The 27,199-nt window shown below is 55.0% G+C and overlaps 1 protein-coding gene across 2 annotated transcripts; it reads right to left on the reverse strand.

Annotated features, from left to right (window-relative positions):
• Positions 1-411: 411 nt before the first annotated feature.
• Positions 412-19,678, reverse strand: dydc2 (DPY30 domain containing 2). 2 transcript variants are annotated; one of them, XM_052009254.1, is made up of 6 exons: positions 19,566-19,678; positions 15,583-15,737; positions 12,337-12,456; positions 6,958-7,068; positions 6,387-6,485; positions 412-531 (listed from the first exon to the last, which is right to left on the reverse strand). In XM_052009254.1, exons 2-6 carry the CDS (start codon positions 15,727-15,729, stop codon positions 442-444), a joined length of 567 nt encoding a protein of 188 aa, XP_051865214.1. In that variant the 5' UTR covers positions 15,730-15,737; positions 19,566-19,678; the 3' UTR covers positions 412-441. The 2 variants fall into 2 exon arrangements, with proteins under 2 accessions (XP_051865214.1, XP_051865216.1); XM_052009256.1 differs by lacking the exon at positions 19,566-19,678 and having other exon boundaries at positions 12,337-12,566; positions 15,583-15,699.
• Between the last annotated feature and the right edge of the window lie 7,521 nt (positions 19,679-27,199).

The raw sequence follows: 27,199 nt of genomic DNA on the forward strand, positions 1-27,199 counted from the left end.
ACCGCATGCACGGTGGTGACCCAGTGACTGACCCCTCACACTCCCACGGTGATCTCCCACCAACCCCATGCACCCACACCCCCCCCCACAGTGATCCCCATGACCCCACATCCCCCCCACTGACCCCACACCCTCCCACGACCCTCGCCAACCTCACACTCTCCCCCCACGGTGAGCCCCGCCGACCCCACACTCCTCCCCCCACGGTGACCCCCCACCGACCCCACACACCCCCACCGTGACCCCCTGCCGACCCCACACTCCCCCATGGTGATGCCCCCCCCGCCCACACACATGGAGCGCTGGTGGGTCGCTGCCGCCGCTGTGAGCGCCCAATTGACAGACCAGGAGCCAGGAAGTGCTTCTCGGGGAAGGTGGGAAGTTCCCCCCCCCCCCCCATTTAATGCCCGTCTGCTCTCCCCCACGACCCCCTTCACGCCTCTACTGGCCCGCCGGCCCTCCCATCTCTTCCGCCGCGTCCTGCTCGGGCTCGGGCTCGCTCCCACTCCCCTCCGACGGTTCCTTGCTCTGCTGCAGTGAAGAGGGAGGGAGACGGATGTCAGTGGGGCTCTGGGTGCCGGCCCCTCCCGCGCATTGCTCGGACCGGACCCCCTCTCCCTCTGGTGGGGGGTGGGGGGGAGGCGGGGGGAGTCGCTCTGCTGTTGGGACCCACTGACTTTTTTTTTTGGGGGGGGTGGAGAGGGGCGGTGTTCCACAAAGCTCCCAGTCAATCAGCACCTTGAGGAGAGAAAGGGGCGCGTTTCCCCCCCTTCCCCCCTCCCCCCCGCCGCGGGTGCGGGGATTTGGAACTGGATTCGGGAGGGAGGCTAGCGAGGGCTTCCCCAAGGCTGGGGGCCCATGACCGGTGGGTGGTGTTCTGCGGGGATCCGGGCTGGATGTGACCTGGATTTGTGTGGTGGGGGGGGGCAGGGTAAGGGGGGGGACGTGTTCTCCGAGGACAGGTCAGACAAACAGTTTTCTCTGGAGCGGCAGAGGCTGAGGGCAGAGGGCGTGGTTTCAGGGGTGGGGGGTGGTGGGAGATGTGATAGAGGGTCATAAGGTCAGGAGAGGCGTAGGTTAGTAAGGTCATAAGGCACAGGTCATAAGCTGGTATCTCCCCCCACCCCCAGGGTGGGAATGTCAAATACCAGAGGGCATGATGGTAGGTTGAGCGAGCTGGTGCTTTCCCCTTTGGAGAGGAGGACGATGAGAGGCGAGAGGCATAGATCGAACGGACAGTCAGAGACTTATTCCTAGAGCGACAATGGCCCACATGAGGGGGGCATAGTTTTAAGGTTTGCAGATGACACAAAGGTCGATTGTGTGGAGGGCTGTCGAAGTTTACATTGATAGGATGCAGAGCTCGGCTGAGAAGTGGCAGATGCAGTTCAACCCGGAGAAGTGTGAGGTGGTTCACTTTGGAAGGACTCCAAGGCAGAGTACGAGTCCTGACCAGGGACCTATATAGCTGCAACAATACCTCTCGGCTCCTAAATTAAATTCCCCGATTGATGAAGGACAATACACCATATGCCTTCTTAACCACAGGGTCAACCTGTGCAGCTGCTTTGAGCGTCCTATGGACTCGGACCCCAAGATCCCTTTGATCTTCCACACTGCCAAGAGTTCTACCATTAAGACTATATTCTGCCATCATAATTAACCTACCAAAATGAACCACTTCACACTTATCTGGGTTGAACTGCATCTGCCACTGATGTAAAGTATTCATTAAGTACCTCCGCTATTTCTTCCGGATCCATACACACTTTCCCACTGCTGCACTTGATAGGCCCTATTCTTTCGCATCGTATACTCTTGCTCTTCACATACTTGTCAAACGCCTTGGGGTTTTTCCTTAATCCGGCCTTATACTCTTCCAGATCTCTAGCATTACCTAGCTCACTGTACCTTTTCTTTTTCTTTTGACTAGATTTATTATAGCCTTTGTACACCACGGTTCTTGTATCCTCTCGTGACTCCCCTGTCTCACTGGAACATGTCTATGCAGAGCTCCACACAAATATCCCCTGAACATCTGCCACATTTCTTCCATACTTTTCCCAGAGAACATCTGTTCCCAACTTAATCTTCCAATTTACTGCCTGAAAGCCTCATAATTACCTTTACTCCAAGTAAACACCTTTCTAGTCTGTCTGTTCCTATCCCTCTCCAGTGCTAACGTAAAGGAGATAGAATTATGATCACTATCACCAAAATGTTCACCCACTGAGAGATCTGACACCTGACCAGGTTCATTTCCCAATATCAAATCAAGCAAGGCCTCTCTTGTAGGTCTATCTACAAACTGTGTCAAGAACCCTTCCTGAACACTCCTAACAAACTCCACCTCATCTAAACCCCTCACTGTCTGGAGATGCCAGTCGATGTTTGGGAAATTAAAATTCCCCATCACAACAACTCTGTTATTCTCACACCTTTCTAGGATCTGCTTCCCTATCTGCTCAATAACCCTGTCACTATTGGGCGGCCTATAAAAAACACCCAGCACCGTTATCGACCCCTTCCTGTTCCTAACCTTCACTCACAGAGACTCCGTAGACAGTCCCTCCATGACGTCCACCTTTTCTGCAGCCGTGACACTATCCCTGATCAACAGTGCCACTCCCCCACCTCTCCTGCCTCCCTCACTGTCCTTCCTGAAACATCTAAAACCCGACACTTGAAGCAACCATCCCAGCCCCGGAGCCATCCAAGTCTCCGTAATGGCCACCACATCGTAGCTCCAAGTATCGATCCAAGCTCTGAGCTCATCCGCCTTGTTCACAATACTTCTTGCGTTAAAATAGACGCATCTCAAGCCTGTCTGAACACGTCCCTTCTCTATCATCTGCTTATCGTACCTACTACTAGCTTTCTGTATTTGAGAGCCCAACACCTCTTCCCAGTTCGGATCCCACCCCCCCCCCCCCCAACAATTCTAGTTTAAACTCTCCCCAGTAGCCTTAGCAAACCTCCCCGCCAGGATATTGGTCCCCCTGGGATTCAAGTGCAACCCGTCCTCTTTGAACAGGTCATACCTGCCCCAAAGATCCTGAAAACTGAATCCCTGCTCCTTACTCCAATCCCTCAACCACGCATTTAACCTCCTCCTCATTCTGTTCCTGTACCCACTGTCGCTTTGCACAGGCAGTAATCCGGAAATTACTACCTTTTGAGGTCCTGTTTCTCAACTTCCTAATTCTCTTTAGTCTCTTTTCAGGACCTCATTCAGTTCCCTACCTATGTCGTTGGTACCAATATGTATCACGACCTCTGGCTGTTCTCCCTTCCCCTTCAGGGTATCTTGAACGTGATCTGAAACATCCCAGACCCTGGCACCTGGGAGGCAAACTACCTTCCGAGTTTCTTTCCTGCGTCCACAGAATCGCTTGTCTGCCCCCCTAACTATAGAGTCCCCCCCTCACTAGTGCCCTCCTCACTGTACTGTGCGCGGTTCTGGTCGCCTCACTACAGGAAGGATGTGGAAGCCATAGAGAGGGTGCAGAGGAGATTTACAAGGATGCTGCCTGGAATGCGGAGCATGCCTTATGAAAGCAGGTTGAGGGAACTCGGCCTTTTCTCCTTGGAGAGACGGAGGATGAGGGGGGACCTGATAGAGGTGTATAAGATGATGAGAGGCATTGATCGGGTGGATAGTCAGTGGCTTTTCCCCAGGGCTGAAATGGTGGCCACAAGAGGACACAGGTTTAAGGTGCTGGGGAATAGATATAGAGGAGATGTCAGGGGTAAGTTTTTTACTCAGAGAGTGGTGAGTGCATGGAAATGGGCTGCTGGAAACAGAAGTGGAGGTGGATACGATAGGGTCTTTCAAGAGACTGTTGGATCGGTACATGGAGCTGAGTAATGGGTAAGCCTAGTAATTTCTAGGGTAGGGACATGTTCGGCACAGCTTTGTGGGCCAAAGGGCCTGAATTGTGCTGTAGTTTTTCTATGTTCTAAGGTTAATGGCAGGATTCTGGACAGTGTGGGGGTTCAGAGGGATCTGGAGGTTCATATCCACAGATCACTGAAAGTTGCCTCACAGGTGGACAGGGTAGTTGAGAAAGCTTATGGGATGTTAGCTTTCTTAAGTCGGGGGATCGAGTTTAAGAGCCGCGAGGTAATGATGCAGCTTTACAAAACTCTGGTTAGACCACACTTAGTACTCTAAGTGTGGTCCAGTTCTGGTCACCTCATTATAGGAAGGATGTGGAAGCATTGGAAAGGGTGCAGAGGAGATTTACCAGGATGCTGCCTGGATTAGAGAGTATGGATTATGAGGAGAGACTAAGGGAGCTGGGGCTTTACTCTTTGGAGAGAAGAAGGATGAGGGGAGACATGATAGAGGTGTACAAAATATTAAGAGGAATAGATAGAGTGGACAGCCAGCTCCTCTTTCCCAGGGCACCAATGCTCAATACAAGAAGGCATGGCTTTAAAGCAATGGGTGGGAAGTTCAAGGAAGATTTTCAAGGAAGAGAAAGGTTTTTCACCCAGAGAGTGGTTGGGGCATGGAATGCGCTGCCTGGGGTGGTGGTGGGGGCTGATACATTGGTCAAGTTGAAGAGATTGTTAGATAAGCATATGGAGGAATTTAAGATAGAGGGATATGTGGGAGGAAGGGGTTAGATGGTCTTAGGCGAGGTTTAAAGGTCGGCACAACATTGTGGGCTGAAGGGCCTGTATTGTGCTGTACTGTTCTATGGTGATTGGAGAAAGGTATAAGGGGGATGTCAAGGGTAAGTTTTTTACACAGTGGTGGGTGTGTGGAACGCACTGCCGGCAGAGGTGGTGGGGGCAGATACATCGGACATTTAAGAGACTCTTAGATGGATACATGGGAGAAATGGGGGGGGGGGGGGTGATGTGGGAGGGAAGGGTTAGCTAGATGTGAGAGCAGAGCACAACATTGTGGGCCGAAGGGCCTGTACTGTGCTGTAACGTTCAATGCAAGCACTTGGGGTATTGTGTTCAGTTCTGGTCGCCTCATTATAGGAAGGACGTGGTAGTTTTAGAGAAGGCGCAGAGGAGATTTACCAGGACGCTGCCTGGATCGGAGAGCACGTCTCATGAGGATAGGGCGAGCGAGCTGGGGCTTTTGTCTTTGGAGAGAAGGAGAATGAGAGGTGACCTGATAGAGGTGCACAAGAGGCACAGATCGAGTGGACAGACAGACTTTTTCCCAGAAGGACAATGGCTAACACGAGGGGACATAATTTTGGGATTGGAGGAGGGTATAAGGGGGATGTCAGGGGTAAGTTGTTTTACACAGAGAGTGGTGGGTGTGTGGAACGCACTGCCGGCAGAGGTTGTGGGGGCAGATACATTAGGGACATTTAAGAGACTGTTAGATAGACACATGAACGATGGAAAAATGAGGGGCTATGTGGGAGGGAAGGGTTAGATAGATCTCAGAGCAGGATAAAACGTCGGCACCACATCGCGGGCCAAGGGGCCTGTACTGTGGTGTAGCGTTCGATGTTCTGTGCATTTAAAGTGAAAGGGAGTAAGTTCAAAGGAGATGTGTGGGGCATGTTTTCTTTAACAGAGAGCTCAGTGGGCACCTGGAATGTGCTGCCAGGGGTGGGGGTGGAGGCAGATACGATCGAGGCGTTTAAGGGGCTCCTGGGTGTGCGGGGAGACGGACAGCGTGCAGGGAGAAGGGATCAGTTCAACGTTCAATCGCCAGTTCACTGCAGTGAGCGATCGGGCCCTGCGGAGCGTCACGGAGCAGAGGCACCTTCGGAGTGCGAGTGCACACTCCGCTGAACCTGCGGTCACGGCGAAGAAGGCGTTCGGCACACTGGCCTTCACTGGTCAGGGCAGGAGTCGGGAGGTGATGTCGCAGTTGTACAGGACGTCGGTGAGGCCGCAGGTGGAGCACTGTGTTCAGTTCTGGTCACCTCGCTGCAGGAGTGACATTATTTAACCCAAAAACGCAGAAGACATTCACCGGGATGTTGCCTGGACTCGGGGCGGCCTGAGTTACAAGGAGAGGTTGTGTGGACGGAGATTGAGGGGGGACCTGATAGAGGTGTGTAAGATCATGAGGGGCATAGACAGAGTGAGAGCGCACAGTCTCTTACCCCAGGGAGGAGAATGGGGCTGCCACAAACAAGACGGCCGATTGCGCATCCCCCGCGGGTGGGGCCGCCCGCCCTGGTCCCACTGGTAGGCAGAGAGGAGGCAGCAGTGACGGGGGGCCCCGTCCCGAGCAAGTTCGCTGGAGCTGTCCCCTGCATCTCGGGAGCAGCGCAGGGCAGGGAGGCCGACCTGTGGAAGGAGGGTCGGTTGGTGTTGGGGGAAGGACGGGACACCCGGAGTTGTGGGTGGGTGGGGGGGGGGAGAGGTTGGGGGGGGAAGAGGTGGGCAAGATCACCCACCTTCACGTCCTCCTCTTTCACCGTCTCCAGTTCCGGTTCCCCGAGCCACTCCGGCGGAGCGAGACTGGACAAATTCTCCCTGACCTGAGTGTCCGAGGTCTGAAACACAAAACACAGGCTGACCCGGAGGGAACTGGGCAGAAAGGGGTGGTCAGGGAGAGGGAGTAGAGGAGGGCGAGAGGGAGGGACAACAGAGGGTAAAGGAGAGAGTAAGGGATGGGTGAGGGAGAGCGGGCAGAAGGAGAAGGGAAGAGGGCAGAGAGCGAGGCGGCGAGAGTGGCACGGGTCGCGGGGACAACACCGACTGTCGGAGGGAAGGGGCTGAGAGTGCAATTTGGTGGACGAGAGGACGGACTGAGGTCCGTGACGAGCTGGGACTGAGGGGGAGCGGCTGGTGGCGATGGGTCCCTCGGACCAGGGACGCCCCACTGGGGTCATCGCGGTTGCGATACGGAGAGAAGCTCCTGCCCGTGTGCCGCGCCGAGGGGCCACTGCGTAACCACCCACTCCCCACCCCAGCCACGTCCCCCGACCCTGCTCCCTGCCTCCACCCACAGAGCAGCCGCCTCACCGGTGAGCTCCTCGAGCTCGCTGCAAGCATCTCCACGGCAATCGTCTCCACGGGCGCTGAGGTGGCAGACAGCGGCCGCTCGTCGGGGCTGGCGGCGGTCCGCTCCATCAGCTGAGGGGGAGAGAGAGAGAGAGTGTGTGAGGGGGAGAGAGTGTGAGGGGGAGAGAGAGTGAGGGGGAGAGAGAGTGTGAGGGAGGGAGAGTGTACGGGAGAGACAGTGTGTGTGGGAGAGAGTGTGTGAGGGGGAGAGAGTGTGTGCGGGAGAGAGTGTGTGTGAGGGGGAGGGAGTGTGTGAGGGAGGGGGAGTGTGTGAGGGAGAGAGTGTGTGAAGGGGAGTAAGTGAGGGGGAGAGATTGTGAGGGGGAGAGTGTGTGAGGGGGAGAGTGTGTGAAGGGGAGTGAGTGAGGGGGAGAGATTGTGAGGGGGAGAGTGTGTGAGGGGGCGAGTGTTGGAGAGAGTGTGAGGGAGAGAGAGAGTGAGGGAGAGAGAGTGTGAGGCGGAGAGAGTGTGAGGGGGAGAGAGAGTGTGAGGGGGAGAGAGAGTGTGTGGGAGAGAGTGTGAGAGGGAGAGAGTGTGAGGGGGAGAGAGTGTGAGGCGGAGAGAGAGTGTGAGGGGGAGAGTGTGTGGGGGAGAGAGTGTGTGAGGGGGAGAGAGTGTGAGGGAGTGAGTCTGTGAGGGAGAGAGTGTGTGAGGGGGAGAGAGTGTTGGAGAGAGTGTGTGAGGGGGAGAGTGTGAGGGAGAGTGTGAAGGAGAGAGAGAGTGTGTGAGGGGGAGAGAGTGTTGGAGAGAGTGTGTGAGGGGGAGAGAGTGTGGGGGGAGAGTGTGGGAGATAGAGAGTGTGTGAGGGAGAGTGTGAAGGAGAGAGAGAGTGTGTGAGGGGGAGAGAGTGTGAGGGGGAGAGAGTGTGTGAGGGAGAGAGTGTGTGAGGGAGAGAGAGTGTGAGGGAGAGAGTTTGAGGGGGAGAGAGTGTGGGGGAGAGAGAGAGTGTGAGGGGGAGAGTGTGAGGGAGAGAGAGTGTGAGGGAGTGAGTGTGAGGGAGAGAGTGTTGGAGAGAGTGTGTGAGGGAGAGAGAGTGTGTGTGGGAGAGAGAGTGTGGCGGAGAGAGAGAGTGAGGGGGAGAGAGAGAGAGAGCAGAGCAGCCAGTGGACAGGTAAACTGAGTGCACAGGGAGCTGGAGACGCGCTAGAAAGTCTGTTCCAACGACGCAGGTTGGTCGACTTTTGGCCACGTACGAAGGCAGGGCGGGGAAATTTATACCGTGTCCCCTGCCACCGCCCCCCCCCCCAACCACTGCCCCAGACGATAAAGGTTCCCATCGAGGCCCTGGGAAACAAGAGCCACGTCCCGGAGCCTTTATCAGTCAGGAGTGCAGTGAGTGCCGGAGTTTGGATGTTGAACTGCGGATGTTGCTGTAGTTGGCATGGCCGCACTTTGGAGCGCGGTGTACAGTTTCGGTCTCCCCATTGCAGGAAAACCGTGGTGAAACACGCAAGTCTGTGGCTCGTTGAAAGGGGCTGCACAGGCAGACAGGGTGGTGAAGAAGGCTTGTTTTCATTATTCCAGGTATTGTGTACAGGGGTCAGGACGTTATGATGCATCTCCACAGAACTCTGGTCAGGCAGAATTTCGAACACTACCTGCAGTTCTGGTCACCTCGCTACAGGAAGGATGCCCAGGCTTTAAGAGAGGGTGCAGAGGAGGTTTACCAGGGCGCTGCCTGGATTAGAGGGCATGTGCTTTCAGGAGAGGGGTTGGACGAACTTGGGCTCTTTTCTCTGGGGCGGCGGAGGCTGAGGGGCGATGTTGGAAGTGTATAAAATCATGAGGGTCGACAAGCAATTACCTTTCCCCATTACTGAGCGATCCAATACTAGAAGTCATGCATTTAAGGTGAGAGGGGGTAGGTTGAGAACAGACGTGAGGGGATCGTTTTTTACTCAGAGACCGGTGGATGCCTGCAATGTGTTGCCTGATAGGGTGGTGGAGGCAAACTCATTGGGGGCTTTGAAGAGGGGCTTGGATGGGTACGTGAGTGAGAGGAAGATGGAGGGATACGGCACTCTGTCGGGAGGAGGGATTAGCTGTGTCGGCACAACATTGTGGGCCGAAGGCCCTGCTCTGTGCTGTACTATGCTCTAAACTGGAAAGAGTGCAGATTTACAAGGCTGTTGCTGGGACTAGAGGGCCTGAGTGACAGGGAGAGGTCGGCCAGGAGAGGTCTTTATTCCTTGGAACGTAGGAGAACGAGGGGCGACCTTGCAGAAGTGTTTAAAGTTCCGAGAGGCACAGATAAGGCGAAGGGTGACAGTCTTTACCCCAGGGTAGGAGGGGGAGGGTGTCCAAAACTGGGGCCACACAAGAGATGCTGGAAATCTGGAGGAGCTCAGAGGGTCAGGCAGCATCTGTGGAGGGGAAACAGTCGGTGTTTCAGGAGGTCGAGGGGGGAGATTGAAAAGGGGACCCGAGGGGCAAACTTCTTCACGCAGTGAGCATAGAACGAGCTGCCAGAGGAAGTGGGTGAGGCAGGTAGAACAGAGTCATTTAAGGAGAACGGGTAGGCACACGGAGGGCCAGGGCTTGGAGGGATGTGGGCCGAGCACAGGCGATTGGGAGCGGCCGGGGTGGGCGCCCCGGTCGGCAGGGACTGGGTGGGCCGAAGGGCCTGCCTGTCTCTGTCGGCGGATGGCTCGGCGACTCAGGAGCCACCTCTCGGCGGAAGCAGGCGTCGGCGTTCGGGTCGACCGCCACACCTGTGGTCAATGGTGGGGGGAGCGGCGGCCTCGATCAGACGGTACAAGCGATGAGGAGAGGTTGGACAAACTTCTCCCTGGAGTGTCAGAGGCTGAGGGAGGGAGGGGGGGGGGACCTGATGAAGAGTAGACAGGCAGAATCTGTTCCCCAGGGTAGAAATGTCAACCAGAGGACATGCTTTTTGAGGTCCGTGGGTGGTGTTGGAGATTAAAGGCTGAAATTGGTGTTGGTTTATTATTGTCACTGGTACCGAGGTCCACTGAAAACTTGTCTTGCAGACCGATCGTACAGGTTAATTCATTACATCGTGTGTCGAGGTCGTATAGGGTAGGACAGTAACAGTGCAGAGTAAAGTGTCACAGCTACAGAGAAAGTGCAGTGCAGGCAGACAGTAAGGTACAAGGGCCACAATGAGGTAGATTGTGAGTCCATCTCATCATACTAGGGGACCGTTCAATAGTCTTATAACAGCGGGATCGCAGCTGTCCTTGAGCCTGGTGGTCTGTGCTTTCAGGCTTTTGTATCTTCTGCCCGATGGGAGGGGGGAGAAGAAACAATGTTCGGGGTGGGTGGGGGTCTCTGATTATGTCGGCTGCTTTACCGAGTCAGCGGGAAGTGTGGACAGAGTCACAGAATATCGAACAGTACAGCACAGAACACCCCCTTCGGCCCACAATGTTGTGCCGACATAGCTAATCCCTCCTCCCTACAGAATGCCCATGTCCCTCCGTTTCCCTCTCGTTCATGTGCCCATCTTAAAAAAACCCCAATGAATTTGCCTCCCCCATCCTATCAGGCAACACATTCCAGGCATCCACCTCTCTCTCAGTAAAAAAAAGTACCCCTCTCGTCTGTTCTAAACCTACCCCCTCTCACCTTCATTGCACGCCCTCTGGTATTGGATTGCTCAGTAATGGGGAAAAAGATATTACTTGTCCACTCTCATGATTTTATACACCTCCAACAGATCGGCCCACAGCCTCCGCCGCCCCAGAGAAAAGAGCCCAAGTTTGTCCAGCCCCTCTCCTGATAGTACGTGCCCTCTAATCCAGGCAGCGCCCTGGTAAACCTCCTCTGCACCCTCTCTTAAAGCCTCGACATCCTTCCTGCGGTGAGGTGACCAGAACTGCAGGCAGTGCTCTAAATGCAGGGACTTAACCAGAGTCCACGGAGGGGAGGCTGGTGTCCGTGACGCGCTGGGCTGTGTCCACTACTCTCTGCGGTTTATTGCAGTCCCGGGCAGAGCAGTTGCCGTCCTGAGCCGTGATGCATCCGGATAGGAGGCTTTCTGTGGTGCATCAATGAAAATGTTAGGAAGGAGGGAGTTTAAAAGCGACGTGAGGGGCAAGTTCTTCTACGCAGAGAGTGGTGGGTGCCTGGAATGGGTTATTGGGGGGGGGGGGGAAGGTAGTGGGAGCGGGCAGATTGGTGGGGTATAAGAGGATTGTAGATAGACCCATGTGAAGGGAATGGAGGGTTACAGATCATACACGGGGTGGGGGGAGGATTCTGGGTGTAAACCGGGCCTCAAGGTCGGCACAGCACCGTGGGCGGAAGGGTCTGCCCAGTGCTGGACTGTTCCTGAGCCCTGTACTGCCGGCAGCGAGTCCCTCACAGCATTCATTTCGAGAGGTAGTGTATAAAAGTAAGAAGTGTTGATGAGGCTCTATGGGGCACTGGTGAGGCCTCATTTGGAATACCGTGCACAGTTTTGGGCCCCACATCTTAGGAAGGATGTGCTGACGTTGGAGAGGGCTCAGAGGAGACTTACGGGGATGATTCCAGGAACGAAAGAGCTTACGTATGAGGAGAGTTGGGCGGCTCTTGGACTGTACTCACTGGAGTACAGAAGAATGAGAGGGGACCTCATAGCGACATTTAAAATGTTGATAGGAAAGGACAGAGTAGATGTGGCTAGGCTGTTTTCCTTGGTGGGTGAGTCCAGTACCAGAGGGCACAATCTTAGAATTAGAGGGTACAGTTTCAAAACAGAGATGAGGAGAATTTTCTTTAGCCAGAGGGTGGTGAGTTTGTGGAACTCCTTGCCACGTACAGCAGTGGAGGCCAGATCAGTGGGGGCGTTCAAGGAAGAGATAGATAGATATCTAAATAGTCAGGGTATCAAGGGATATGGGGATAAGGCCGGTAATTGGGATTAGAATAGTTTTTTTTGTTTCCCCCCTCCATTCCCCATTTCTTATTTCCTTTTTTCCCTTTTCCTTGGAGCAGACTCGATGGGCCGAATGGCCTGCTTCTGCTCCCTGATCTGGTGATCTTGTGACCGGGGGGGGGTGGGGGGTGGGGGGGCGGTGAAGGATTTGGAGAGCCCCTGCACTTACTCCGCACCAGCGCCCTCACTCCAGTGAATGGGAAGGGATTCCCGCCACGGTGGGAGGTGGGGGGGGGTGGGCTTCAGTGCCGGAGATTCAAGGCCGTGCCTCGAAGCCCCCCGGAAAGGCACCGACCGCCTGGAGTCTCGAGGACAGCGGACACGGTAGCAGCTGGGACACCACCCAGCCCCCTCCACTGTCCCACCCATGGAGGAGTCTGTGTGTCCCGCCCCACCCACGGCACACACCGCATGGGAGTCGGGTGGGCCGAGCCCCGGAGACCGCCGGACGAGCTCACCAGCCTGCTCTGGTAGACTTGTTGGATTTCCTCCAGCTCGGCATTCAGCTGCTCCTGAACGGCCTTCTCCTTCAGGTAGATCTCCATCTCTGCGTCCAGCTCCTCCTCGTCCGCCTGGTACTGACGGGGGTGGGGGTGGGGGAGGCGGGGAACAAGAAGAGGCCGCCGGTGATGGGAGGGTCCACGCATTCAGTTCACGAAGAGTACTGCGTCCAATTCTGGTCGCTTCACTAAGGGAAGGATGTGCAAGCGTTGGAAAAGGTGCAGAGGAGATTTACTAGGATGCTGCCTGTATTGGAGAGTATGGATTATGAGGAGAGACTAAGGTTTTACTTACTGGAGAGGAGGAGATGATAGAGGTGTACAAAATACTAAGAGGAATAGATAGAGTGGACAGCCAGCGACTCTCTCCCAGGGCACCAATGCTCAATACAAGAGTGCATGGCTTTAAAGTAAAGGATGGGAAATTCAAGGGAAATATCAGAGGAAGGTTTTTTACCCAGAGGGTGGTTGGTGCACGGAATGCGCTGCCTGGGGTAGTGGTGGAGGCAGGTACATTGCTCAAATTCAAGAGATTGTTAGATAAGCATATGGAGAAATTTAAAACAATAATAAACCAATACCAATACCAAAACGTTTCTTGTCACTTGTACCGAGGTCCAGTGAAAAGCTTGTCTTGCACACCGATCGTACAGGTCAATTCATTACACAGTGCAGTTACATTGAGTCAGTATTGGGATTGATGTATTATTGTCACTTGTACCGAGGTACATTGGAAAAACTCTTCCTCACCCTCCGTACTGATTATTGCACAGTGCATTGAGGTAGTGCAGGGTAAAACAAAGGGGTCGGTACGTTCTCCCCCTGTCTGCATGGGTTTCCTCCGGGTGCTCTGGTTTCCTCCTACATTCAAAAGACGTAAGTGTTAGGAAGTTGTGGGCATGCTATGTTGACGCCGGAAGCGTGGCGACAATTGCGGGCTGCCCCCAGAGGACTCCACGCAGAAGATGCATTGCACTGTGGGTTTCGACGTACGTGTGACTGATAAAGATGTCTTATCTTCCCTGAGGTTGGGCATTCAAGAGCTGGAGGGCTCAGCTTGAAGGTGAGGGGGGAGGGAGGGAGGGAGGGAGGGAGGGGAGAGTGGTAGGGGGTAGCGGGGTGGGGAGGGGGTAGGGAAGGAGGAGACGGAGGGGAGGGGTCCGGAGTGTAGGGAGGGGGATGGAGAAGGGAGGGGTTAGGGAGGAAGGGGCAGGGGAGGGAGTAGGGAGGCGGGAGGGGAGGGATTATGGAGGACGGAGGGGTAGGGGAGGGGGTAGGGAGCAGGGGGAATAGGGAGGGGGAGGGCGGTAGGGAGGGTCAGTGGAGGAGGGGGAGGGGCGATGGGAGGGGGAGGGGGTTTAGGGAGCTGGGGAGGGGGTAGGAAGGGTGGGGTGGAGGGGAGGGGAGGGGAGGGGGAGTGATAGGGGAGGGAGGGTGGGGGTAGAGGAGAGTATGGGGAGGGAGGGGGGAATTAAGTGACCTGAGGGCCCAGCTTTTTCACCCACAAGGGTGCTCAGTGCATGGATAAGACAAGATCTCTTCATCAGTCACATGTACATTGAAACACACAGTGAAATCCATCTTTGCGTAGAGTGTTCTGGGGGGCAGCCCACAAATGTCGCCACGCTTCCGGCACCAACACAGCACGCCCACAACTTCCTAACCCCGTACGTCTTTGGAATGTGGGAGGAAACCGGAGCACCCGGAGGAAACCCACGCAGACACGGGGAGAACATACAAACTCCTTACAGACAGCAGCGGGGATTGAACCCCGGTCGCCGGCGTGTGATACATTAACCGCTACACTACCATGCAGGGGGCAAGCGGCTAGTGCAAGGTGGCGGGATGAACAACATTTGAGAGGCAGGGAAGGTTCCGAGGGAACCCGGGGGCCAAAGGCGGGCAAGTGGGCCGGTTGCCGAGCCGTGCGACCCTCTGGCTGCGAGGTGGAGGGGCGAGTTGCGATCTGGGAGGTATGTGTGAGGCCACTCACGGGGATGGGAGGAGTGGAGGAGAAGCGGCCTCACAAATGGAGAGAGGCGGCGAATAGAGGGCGGTCCGAGCACATAACGCAGCGACGGTGCAGACAAGGCGGGGAGAGGCGGGGTGGGAGGGGATCAAGCCGAGGCCACTCCTGGAGCAGTGCGCTCGGCCTTGGCCCCCTCTTGCTGGAGGGAAAGGACATCCTGGGAGTCCAGGGAGATTCACCGGGCCAGCTCCCGGGATGTAAAGGGTCGTCAGTGCAGGAGAGAGGCTGGACAGTTTGAGAACGCATTTCCTGGAAGTTTACGCCAACGAAAGGGTGAGGGGGGGGGGGGGGTGCGGTGTCAATCCAGAGTGGAGATCTGGAGACGTTTTCGCAAGCGGGAGGCTTTGGGACCAAAGGGACGGGGGGGGGGGGGGGGGAGTAAGAGAGAGAGACAGACAGACAGAGAGAGAGAGAGAAATAAAGAGAGAGATAGAGTGAGAGATAGAGAGTGAGAGACACTGAGTGAGAGACAGCGAGAGAATGAGATAGAGTGTGAAAGAGAGATAGAGTGAGAGAGAGTGTGAGAGAGAGAGTGAGAGAGAGAGTGGGAGAGTGTGGGAGAGAGAGATAGTGAGAGAGAGATGCTGAGAGAGTGAGTGAGTGAGAGAGTGAGAGTGAGAGAGAGAGGCTGGAATTAACAGTGGGAGGGATTGAGTCTTGCACTTCATTCATTGGAGGGAGGGAGGCTCAGGGTTGACCTGACAGGAGTTTATGGAAACATTCTGCAGTGCGTGGATCAGGGGGATGGTCACACTCCCCACCCCTCCCTCTCCCTCCTCATCCTGCTCTTCACAGTCGGGGAGTCTAAAACAAAAGGGCGGAGGTTTGGAGTGAGAGGGGAAAGATCGGAAAGGGACCTGGGTGGGGGGCAAGATTCTCCCCCCACAGAAGAGGGTGGTCAGTGCGTAACAGGAGTTGTCAGAGGAAGCGGGCGAGGCAGGGACGATTATAACCTCGTGTGAAGCAAAGAAATAACCCGGAGAGGCACACGGGCAGGAAAGGTGTAGAGGGATGTGTGCCAATAGCAGGCAAATGGTACTGGCTTGGTGGCCAGGGAGGGGATGGGCCGGAGGGCCGGTTTAGAGGCTCTCTGACGGGGAGGGGGGGGGTTGGGGGGGGTGGGCGGCCGAGGGGAAGAGTCGGCAGTGGGTGGCAGGAAGCCCGGCGGTCCTTACCTGTTGCTCCAGGGCCTGGTTGTGGTTGAACTTGTAGAGCCAGTGAGCCAGGTATTCAATGGGGTCCGCCGGGCGCAGCTCCGCCACCTCGGCCAGGCCCTGGGTCAGGCAGGAGCCCAGCGCCGCACGCAGGTAGTTGGAGTCCATCCACTCACCTGTGGCAACGGGAGGGGTGAGAGGAGAGGTGAGGAGGAGACAGACGCAGGTAGTTGGAGTCACATCGACTCACCTGTGGCCCTCAGAGGGAAGGGGAGGGGGAGACACAGGTAGGTGGACTCACATTAGCCCACCTGTGTCCCTCGTCCTGAGGGGAGGGGGACACACTCAGGCAGGTGGAGTCATATTGACTCATCTGTGGCCCTCGGAGGAAAGGTGAGGAGAGACACGCAGGTAGTTGGAGTCACATCAACCCACTTGTGGCCCTTGGAGGTGAGCGAGGACACGCTCAGGTAGTTGGAGTCACAGACTCACCTGAGGCCCTCGGAGGGGAGATGAGGGGGGACACACCGAGGTAGAAAGAGTCACATCGACTCACCTGTGGCCATTGGAGGTGAGGGAAGGTGAAGGGGACACAGGCAGTTGGAGTCACATCGACCCACCTTTGGCCTTCGGAGGGGTGGAGAGGTGAGAGTGGGACACTCTCAGGTAGTTGCAGTCACATCGACTCACCTGTGGCCATCGGGGAGGGGGAAATGAGGGGAGACACACTTAGGCAGGTGGAGTCACATCGACCCACCTGTGGCCATCGGAGGGGAGGTGAGGTGAGGCGAAGACCCACGCAGGTAGTTGGAGACACATCAACCCACCTATTGCCCTCAGAGGGGGGGAAAGGTGAGGGGGATACAATCAGGTAGTTGGAGTAACATTGACCCACCTGTGGCCCTCGGAGAGGAGGTGAGGTGAGGGGGAGTCATACTCAGGTAGTTGGGAGTCACATCGACCCACCTCTGGACCTTGGAGGGTAGGGGAGCTGAGGGAGGACATACGCAGGTGGTTGGTGTCACATCGATACACCTGTGTCCCTGGGAGGGGTGGGGAGGTGAGGGGCGACACACTCAGGCGGACGGAGCCACATTGACTCGCCTGTGGCCGTTGGAAGGGAGGGGATAGGGGCACACGCTCAGACAGTTGGAGTCACATCGACCCACCTGTGGCCCTCGGAGGGGAGCGGAGGTGAACGCGGGTCACTCTCAGGTACTTGGTCATATTGACTCACCTGTGGCCCTCGGAGGGGAGGGGAGGTGACAGGGAGTCACACTCAGGTAGTTGGAGTCACATCGACCCACCTGTGGACCTTGGAGAGGAGGTGAGGGGAGAGGGGGACACACTCAGGAAGATGGGGTCACATCGACTCACCTGCGACCCTCGGACGGGAGGGAGGTGGGGGGGGGGGAGACACTCTCAGGTAGTTGGGAGTCACATCGACCCACCTGTGGCCGGAGGGGAGGGGAGGTGAGGGGGAGCCACACTCAGTTCGTGAGAGTCACATCGAGCCAACTGTGGCCCTTGGAGGGGAGGTGATGGGGGGACACACTCAGGTAGGTGGAGTCACATCGATCCACCTATGGCCCGTGGCGAGGAGTCTGGAGGGGGTGGAGTGCACACTCAATGTCACCGTATGTGTCTGTAGTGGGTGGTGTGGAGACCAGCGTCAACAGCGCCGAGAGAGGGAGGGCGGGTCGGTCCTTGGGGAGGGGGGAGAGTTGAGGGGAGCTTGGGGTCCGGGGCCGGTGCAGTGAGGTTCTCACATTTCAACAGCATTGGGAATGGGGTGGGGAGGGGAGGCCACATCGAGCAGGGTCGGCGTCTGCGGAGGGAAAGGGTGGGTGGTGGGGGGGGTGGGGGCGGTGGTGGGCGAGACAGGCGTCTGCAGGCGGAGTGAGCGGATGTTGTGGAGAAAAGCCGGGGAGGGTAAGGGGAGGGAAAGGGGCAGAGATGAGTAGGAGGGAGGGTGCTGCAGGGTAGGGGGGAGGGTGCTGCAGGGTAGGGGGAGGGTGCTGCAGGGTAGGAGGGAGGGTGCTTCAGGGTAGGGGGGAGGGTGCTGCAGGGTAGGGGAGGGTGCTGCAGGGTAGGAGGGAGGGTGCTGCAGGGTAGGGGGAGGGTGCTGCAGGGTAGGGGAGGGTGCTGCAGGGTAGGAGGGTACTTCAGGGTAGGGGGGAGGGTGCTTCAGGGTAGGAGGGAGGGTGCTGCAGGGTAGGGGGAGGGTGCTGCTGGGTAGGAGGGAGGGTGCTGCAGGGTAGGGGGAGGGTGCTGCAGGGTAGGGGGAGGGTGCTGCAGGGTAGGGGAGGGTGCTGCAGGGTAGGAGGGTACTTCAGGGTAGGGGGGAGGGTGCTTCAGGGTAGGAGGGAGGGTGCTGCAGGGTAGGGGGAGGGTGCTGCTGGGTAGGAGGGAGGGTGCTGCAGGGTAGGGGGAGGGTGCTGCAGGGTAGGGGGAGGGTGCTGCAGGGTAGGAGGGAGGGTGCTGCAGGGTAGGGGGGAGGGTGATTCAGGGTAGGGGAGGGTGCCTCAGGGTAGGAGGGAGGGTGCTGCAGGGTAGGGGGGAGGGTGCTGCACGGTAGGAGGGAGGGTGCTTCAGGGTAGGGGGATGGTGCTGCAGGGTAGGGGGGATGGTGCTGCAGGGTATGGGGAGGGTGCTGTAGGGTAGGGGGAGGGTGCTGCAGGGTAGGAGGGAGGGTGCTTCAGGGTAGGGGGAGGGTGCTTCAGGGTAGGGGGAGGGTGCTGCAGGGTAGGAGGGTGCTGCAGGGTAGGGGGGAGGGTGCTTCAGGGTAGGGGAGGGTGCTTCAGGGTAGGAGGGAGGGTGCTGCAGGGTAGGGGGAGGGTGCTGCAGGGTAGGGGGGAGGGTGCTGCAGGGTAGGAGGGAGGGTGCTGCAGGGTAGGGGAGGGTGCTTCAGGGTAGGGGGAGGGTGCTGCAGGGTAGGAGGGAGGGTGCTTCAGGGTAGGGGAGGGTGCTGCAGGGTAGGGGGAGGGTGCTGCAGGGTAGGAGGGAGGGTGCTGCAGGATAGGGGGGAGGGTACTGCAGGGTAGGAGGGAGGGTGCTTCAGGGTTGGGTGAGGGTGCTGCAGGGTAGGGGGAGGGTGCTTCAGGGTGGGGGGAGGGTGCTGCAGGGTAGGGGGATGGTGCTACTGGGTAGGAGGGAGGGTGCTGCTGGGTAGGAGGGAGGGTGCTTCAAGGGAGGGAGGGTGGAAGGGAAGGTTAGGAGGGGGAAGCGAAGATTAGGGGGTAGAAGGGGAGGGAGGATAGTGGGAGGGGGAGGGGTAAGAGCGGAAACGAGGGAGATTAGGAGGGAGGTCGGGGATGGGGAGGAAGAGGGCAGAGGTCAGAAGGGAGGATGGGAGGAGGGGTGAAGGAAGGGGGCGAGGGGAGGGGGGAGGAGAAGGGGATTGGGAGAGGATGAGGGGCAGGATATGAGTGGGGGAGGGCAAGGGGATAAGGGGGTAGGGGATGTGGGGGAGGGGATGAGGGGGTTTTGGGAGGGGATGTGGAGGGAGATGTGGAGGGGATGAGGGCGGAGGGGATGAGAGGGGATGAGGGGGATGAGGGGGACGGGATGAAGGGGAGGGGATGAGGGGGATGAGGGGGAGGGGAGAGGAGGGGAGGAGATGGGGAGGGGATGGGGAGGGCAAAACGGGGAGGGGAAGAGGGGAATGGGGAAGGGATGAGAGGGGATGGGGAGAGGGTATGAGGGTGGAGGGGATGAGGGGGAGGGTATGAGGGGGGAGGGGATTGGGATGAGAGGAGGGGATGATGTGGGAGAGGATGAGGGGGATGAGGGGGAGGGTATGAGGGGGAGGGGATGAGCGGGGGATGAAGGGGGAGGGGAGGAGGGAGGGGAGTGTAGGGGAGGGGGAGGGGGGAAGGGAGGAGGGAGGGGGAGGGGTGAGGTAGGGGGAGTGGAGGAGGGAGAGGGGGAGAGGGGGAGAGGGGGGGAGGAGGGTGAGGGGAGGAGCGGGGAGGGGAGGCCGGAGTTTCTCAGCACCTACTCACTTGTTTCGTACAAAGTGACCGGAGGGAGGGAATGTCCACACCTCAATCCTCACGCCCCCTCCACCCTCCGCCCCTCACCCCCTCCGCTCGCCACCTCTCTCCGGCCGGCTGACCGTTGCCAGGGAAGCCGGAAGTTTCGGTAACCAGGGAGATGAGGAAGTGACGTCTGCGAACGCCCGACTTCGCAGCCCCGTCCGCGCTCTCCGGACCTCCCCCCCCTCCAAGGACCCTCCACCCCCGGGACCCCACCTCCGGGACCCACAGCCGCTCATCCCGCCGGGAACCCCTCCCGGGTCACCCCCAACCTGGACTGGACCCACCCCCGCGGGGCCACCCACCCCGGGACCCCACCCCCCGGGTCCCACACCCACCCCCCCCCCCCCCCCCGCCGGGAACCCCCCGGGACTGGACCCGCCCCCCCCGGGACACCCTCAACCCGGTCAGGACCCACCCCCGCGGGGACACCCACCCCGGGACACCCACCACCGGGACCTGACCCACATTCCCCCCCCCCCCCGCCCGAAGCTGGACCTGATCCCCCGGGGCCTGGAGCTCCCCTGCTTGGAGCGGAACTACATCCCCCCGCCCCCCGCCCCGTGGACCTGACCTTCCCTCCTCCCGGTGTCCGGACCTTCCACCCATAACCCTGAAAACCTTATAAACATCAATTCGTTCTATGGCCACTTTCTGCGAGAATTCCACGTCAGCCTATAGTGCAAGCCACTGTGTGCCGTGTGTGGGATGGTGCCTCGTCATTTTGTGCCGTGTTTCTGAATGTGCAACGTAGCTGCTGAAGGTTTGCAATGGTATCACAGACCTAAATTGGCCAAGATAGCTGATCCAGAGATCAATGCATCAATACATTCCATTGCCTTTTTCTATAATTAATCCAGGTAGCAACTTGTTGAGAACGACTATTTCATGTATTTGATGGTGCTAAATCGTGTGGTAGCATTCATTTGAATCTCCAACTCGACCCGAAAGTTAATCTTAATGGTATCAAAAATCGTCCAAATTGCCCAATACAACGGTTTCAGAGCAGAATGCCTCAATTTATTCCATGCCACGGTAGCGTAGCGGTTAGCGTAACGCTTTCCAGCGCCAGCAACAAGGGGTTCAAATCCGGCCACTGTCTGTAAGGAGTTTCTACGTTCTCCCCGTGTCTGCGTGGGTTCCCTCCGGGTGCTCCGGTTTCCTCCCACATTCCAAAGCCCAACGGATTAGGAAGTTGTGGGCATGCTATGTTGGCGCCGGAAGCGTGGCGACACATGCGGCTGCCCCCAGAACACTCTACGCAGAAGATGCATTTCACTGTGTGTTTCGATGTACATGTGACTAATAAAGATCTTATCTTATCAATCTACGGAACAACTTGTTCAAACTACCATATTTTACTGCTATGGTTTGGCATTTGAATGAGCAACACAACCCTGAAAACCTTATGCCAGTGCTCTCAAAACACATCCAAATTTGTCAAAACTGCATTTTCAGTGGAGAGTGCATCAATTCATTCCATCGCCACTTGCAACAAACAACCTACGAAGCAACTTGTTTATTAACCACGTTATTTCATATATTTGTTGGTGCCGAGTCATTTGGTAACATTTATCTGAACTTCCAACTTAACCCTGAAAAGTTAATGCCAACGGTCTCAAGGGACATTCAAATTTTCCAAAACAGTGTTTTCTGTAGAGTATGCATCAATTCATTCCTTTGCCAGTTTCTACCACAAAGCTTTGTGTTAACGTTGAAAATCACCTTATTTTATCTATTCAACTGTGTTCTGTTGTTTGCTGTCATTTATTTGAATGTGTTTTGTAGTTTGCACTATTGTCCTACGTGGATTTCTTGCAGAAAGTAGTAATGGAATTGTACGCATTCTCCACTGTGACAGCATTGTCTTGAACTTGTTTTAAACCAGTTTATTTCATGTATTGGATGGTGCCGAGTCGTTTGGTAGCACTTATTTGAATGTCCAACTTAACCCTGACAAGTTAATGCCAACGCTGTCACAGAACTTCCCAATTGGCCAAAGCAGCGTAATCAGTGGAAAATGCATCAATATGTTCCATTGCCGCTTTCCACAAGAAATTCACACACACTGACCCCCCACACACTAACACACCCACACACTCATCCCTCACACAAATTCACTCACACACTCACCGATAGACACATGTACATTCACCCCGGCACATATTAACACATACAAACACACACACACACAACCACAAGCACTCTCTCCCAGACACACATTCTCACCTACTCACATACCCACACACACCCACACAGTAAGACAGACAATCACAAAAACTGTCACACTCACACACACTTGGACACTCACATATTCACACACACTCACAGACCCACTCACAAATTCACACGAACACGCACTCACAGACCCACTCACAAATTCACACGAACACATACTCACAGACCCACACCCAAACCCACACGCAACTGCACAACCCACACACAAACATACACACACGGCACATTCGCACACCAATACACACACAACCACACTCACTGACACACACAGCACGCACTCAAACTCACCCAGACTCACTCACACGGATTCACGCACATGCACATCAACCCAGTCATCCCCTAAACATCCCCCACAACACACACACCCATGCACACTCAAACACTGAAATCCCACTCTCACATGCACTCACATACTCCCACTTACACACTCACCCCCACACCCAGTCACATGCATAAACACAAACTGAAACAGCCACACAAACTCAGCCAGTCACATACCCCCCCCACACACACTCACACATCCATACACACACTCAAACACAAACAGACACTCACCCCCATAGACTCAGACACTCACACACACCAACACATATTGACACAATCACCCACAGACACAAACGCACACACACACTCCCACTCACACACACACTCCACTGAACATGAACACTCACACAAATGACACACACGTTCACACAGTCAACCCACACACACGTAAAAACTCAGTCACAAACACAATCTCCACGCAGACTCAACCCCTCACAATCATCCAGACACACATGCACACCTCACACACCCGCACATACTCAAACCCACTCACACACTCATCCTCACTGACCCGCTCACTCACACAATCACTCACACTCCCACACGCACTCAGACCCCCCACACACAAACTGAAACAGCCACACACATATTCACCCACTCACATATCCACACAATCTTTTTCACACACACCCACATATGCACAGACAGACACTGAACACCCCCTCACACACTCACCCACACGACTAACACATTCACACGCACACTCACCCAAACATTCACACACAGTCATCCACCCCCACACACAGACCCAAATGCCCTGACCACCCACACACGGACTAATATTCACACACAAACCCATGCCCACGCACTCACACCCATACACCCACACTCAGACGCACAGCCAAACCCATATGCAACCAAACATACACACTAGACATACATTCTCAGACACACAGATACTCACAACCACACACGCGGGCACACATAGGCGCGCACACACACACCAAACACGCACTTGCACAAACATCGTCTCTCTTTGCTACCGGGGGCCGGGGAGGGGGAGAGGAGGGTGGGAGGAGAGAGGGGGGAGAGAGAGGAGGGGGAGAGGAAGGGGAGAGGAGGGAGGGGGAGAGAGGGGGGAGAGGGGGTAGAGGAGGGAGAGGAGGGGGAGGAGGGGGATGCAGGGGGTAGAGGAGGTAAAAGGGAGTGTGTGTGTGTGTGTTTGTGTGTATAGAACCATAGAACAATACAACACAGAAATCAGGCAATTCGGCCCTTCTGGTCTGTGCCGTAGCTTTATTCCTCTTGTCTCATTGACCTGCACCCAGTCCATAACCCTCCACACATCTCCTATGTATCTATCCAATTTAAGGATAAATTGGAAGAGGAGCCCACATTTACCACATCAGATGGCAGCCCGTTCCACACTCCCACCACCCTGAGTGAAGAAGTTCCCCCTGAACCTTTCCCCTTTCACGCTAAAGCCATGTCCTCTCGTACTTATCTCTCCTAATCTAAGTGATCGGAACCTACTTGTCAATGTCACACGAAGAGCGAGATCACGGAGAACCCAAATGCTGAACACTGGAACGAGAATGGAGTCCAGATGCTTCGTCGGAACCGAACACAGAACGACGGAGTACCACATGGAAACAGGGTTGTCTAGCACAAACCACGAAACTGGGACTGCTCTCGGGTTGACGGCTGTAAGCAGCCGGGAGAGGAAGTATGCCCAGAGATAGACAAATAATTTGGCAACCAGTGTTTGTGAAACCAGGGTTCTTATTCTAGTCTCCTGATGGGACTCAGGTGTGTGTCATGAGGCAAATAGTAGTGCATGGGAGCCATGTGCTGCTCAACAAGGCCCCATCAATGGGGATAAGGGGCAGAAGCGAGAACCAGCACTCGGAACCATCACACCACTCTGTCTATACCCCTCATTTTATAAACCTCTATCAAGCCTCCCCTCATTCTTCTACGATCCAAGAAATAAAGCCCTAACCTGTTCAATCTATCCCTGTAACTCAACTCCTGAAGATCCGGCAACATTCTAGCAAATCTCCTCTGCACTCTTTCAACCTCAGTGCTATCCTTCCTTTAGTTAGGTGACCAGAACTGCACACAATACTCCAAATTTGGCCTCACCAATATCTTATTAAACACGATCTCCACGCACAAAGCCATGCTGACTATCCTTAATCAGCCCTCGGCTGTCCAAATATTTGTATATCCCATCTCTCAGAACAGCTTCCAATAATTTACCCACTACTGATGTCAGGCTCGCAGGCCTGTAATTACCTGGTTTACTTCTAGAGCTTTTTTTAAAAACAGCGGAACATGAGCTACCTCCAGTCCTCCGGCACCGCACCCGTGGCTAAGGGCATTTTGAATATATCTGCCAGGGCCCCTGCAATTTCTAAACCAGTCTCCCTCAAGGTCCCAGGAAATATCTTGTCAGGGCCGGGAGATTCATCCACTTTTATTCGCTGTAAAGCAGCAAGCACCTCCTCCTCTTTAATCTCGATATGTTCCATGACACTACTGATTGTTTTCCTTACTGCTATATCTACTATGCCAGTTTCCTGAGCAAATACTGATGCAAAAAAACTGTTTAAGATCTCCCCCACCTCCTGAGGCTCCACACATAGACGACCACTCTGATCTTCTAGGGGACCAATTTTGTCCCTTACTCTCCTTTTACTTCTCCTTTTACTCTTAATATACTTGTAGAAACCCTTCGGGTTTACCTTCACATTACCTGCCAAAGCAACCTGATTTCCTTCTTCAGTATTTTCTGATATTTTCTGTACTGTTCAAGTACCTAATTTGTTCTTAGTTGCATATACCCGCTATGCACCTCTCTTTTTCTTAACCGGATCGCCAATATCGCTTGAAAACCAAAGTTCCCTATGCTTGTTAACTTTGCCTTTAATCCCGGCAGGAACCTGCAAACTCTGCACTCTCAGAATTTCGCCTTTGAAGGCTTTCCACTTACTGAGCACATCCTTGCCAGAAAACAAGTTATACCAATCCACTCTTCCTAGATCCTTTCTCATTTCCACAAAATTGGCCTTCCTCCTCAACTCGAGGACCAAACGTGTCCTTATCCATAATTAACTTGAAACTAATGACATTATGGTCACCGGACCCAAAATGCTCACCTACACATACTTATGTCACCTGACCTGCCTGGTTCCCTAACAGGAGATCAAGTATTGCATTCTCTCTTGTTGGTACCTCTATATATTGATTTAAAAAACCCTGCTGAAAATATATGACAAATTCCAAGCCATCCAGCCCTTTACAATGTGGAAGTCCCAGTTAATATGCGGAAAGTTAAAATTCCCTCCTATTACAACTTTCTGTTTCTTACATCGGTCTGCTGTCTGACTACAGATTTGCTCCTCCAATTCTATGACTATTGGGCGGTCTATAATACAACCCTATTAGTGTGGCCACACCTCTCCTGTTCCTCAGCTCCACCCATATGGCCTCTGTAGACGAGCCCTCCGGGTTGTCCTGTCTACGCATAGGGGATATTTGTGTGGAGCTCTGCACAGACATGTTGCGATGAGACAGGGGAGTCATGATAGGATACAGGAACCGTGGTGTACGAAGGCTGTAATAAATCTCGTCAAAAGGAAAAGCATACAACAGGTAGAGAGAGCTAGGTAATGTTAGAGATCTGGAGGAGAACAATGCTAAAAGGAAGCAACTTAAGAAAGAGATTAGGAGAGCAAGAAGGGGACATGAGAAGGCCCAGGCGGGCAGGATTAAGGAAAACCCCAAGGCGTTCTACAAGTATGTGAAGAGTAAGAGGATGAAATGCGAAAGGATAAGGCCTATCAAGTGCAGCAGTGTGGAATTGTGTATAGATCCGGAAAAATAGCGGAGGTATTTAATGAATACTTTACGTCAGTGTTCACCACTGTAAAAGATCTGGGGGATTGTAGTGGGGACTTGCAGCGGCCTGGAAAGCTTGAGCATGTGGACATTAGAAAAGAGATGGTGCTGAAACTTTGGGAAAGCATCAAGTTGTATGTCGCCGGGACTGGATGAGGTGTACCCCAGTTGCTGTGTGAGGCGAGGGAGGAGATTCCGGAGCCTCCGACGATGATCTTTGTGTCGTCCATAGAGACGTGAAAGGTTCCAGAAGATTGGAGGGTTGCGGATGTTGTTCCCTTATCCAAGAGGGTGAGAAGGGTTAGCCCAGCAAATTATAGACCAGTGAGTCTTACCTCAGTGGTTGGTAAGCTGAAGGAGAAGATCCTGAGAGGCAGGATTTATGAACATTTGGAGAGGTATAATATGATCAGGAATAGTCAGCATGGCTTTGTCAAGGGCAGGTCCTGCCTTACCAGCCTGATTCAATTTTTTGAGGATGTCACTAAGCACTTCGATGAAGGGAGAGCAGTAGATGTAGTGTATATGGATTTAAGCAAGGCGTTTGATAAAGTACCCCTGTAGTATGAAAGGCCAGGGGTCAGATGACAGTGACAACACTACTGACCCCCATGGTCGGATGATAGCATTGCCTATCAGGTCGGAAGCTATACCACTGTCAATCAGGGGTCTGGCTCCGCCCCATTAGGTAAACACCTTTGTCTTGCTGGACTACTCGGACTGGTCTGTGCGAGCACTTTTGTTCCTGGGCACATCTACTATTGGCCCGTTTAAAACAACTTTGTCCTTGCTGGGCCACCCAGCCCCCCAGCAGCATAAAAATGCTGCATGTTTGGTTTTTCTCTCTCTCTGTCTCCGAGGATGTTGAGGTAAGCTGTGCACTACTCCAGGGCAGTTAGTGAAGGACTCCCGAGACCAAAGAGCCAATGTTTGTCCAGAATCAGGGTGTCCAAACATTGTATTGTTTATTCCTTGATCATTTGTACCCAGTTATTGTGTGTGTGTGTGTGTGTGTGTGTGTGTGTGTGTGTGTGTGTACCTCACCCTCTGTAGCGATTTTCCTCCACATTCGTGAACTCCTGCTTGAGGGTGTGTGTGTGTGCATCTGTTCCTATTCATTCTGTCCCCGCGTTTGTCTTTGTTAAGAAACCATTTTTAAATTACAAAGACTGTGTCCAGACCTTTATCTTTGAGAT

This window comes from Pristis pectinata, chromosome 44 (assembly GCF_009764475.1).
Source record: "Pristis pectinata isolate sPriPec2 chromosome 44, sPriPec2.1.pri, whole genome shotgun sequence".
Taxonomy (NCBI): Eukaryota; Metazoa; Chordata; class Chondrichthyes; order Rhinopristiformes; family Pristidae; genus Pristis; species Pristis pectinata.

Excerpts from the sequence above, each read along its gene's own strand:
- dydc2 (XM_052009254.1), bottom strand. The coding sequence starts at position 15,729 with ATGGACTCCAACTACCTGCGTGCGGCGCTGGGCTCCTGCCTGACCCAG. Across the intron at positions 7,069-12,336 it reads AAGTCTACCAGAGCAGGCTG|CTGATGGAGCGGACCGCCGC; the intron begins GTGAGCTCGTCC and ends TCTCCCCCTCAG. Across the intron at positions 532-6,386 it reads TGAAAGAGGAGGACGTGAAG|CAGAGCAAGGAACCGTCGGA; the intron begins GTGGGTGATCTT and ends TCTTCACTGCAG.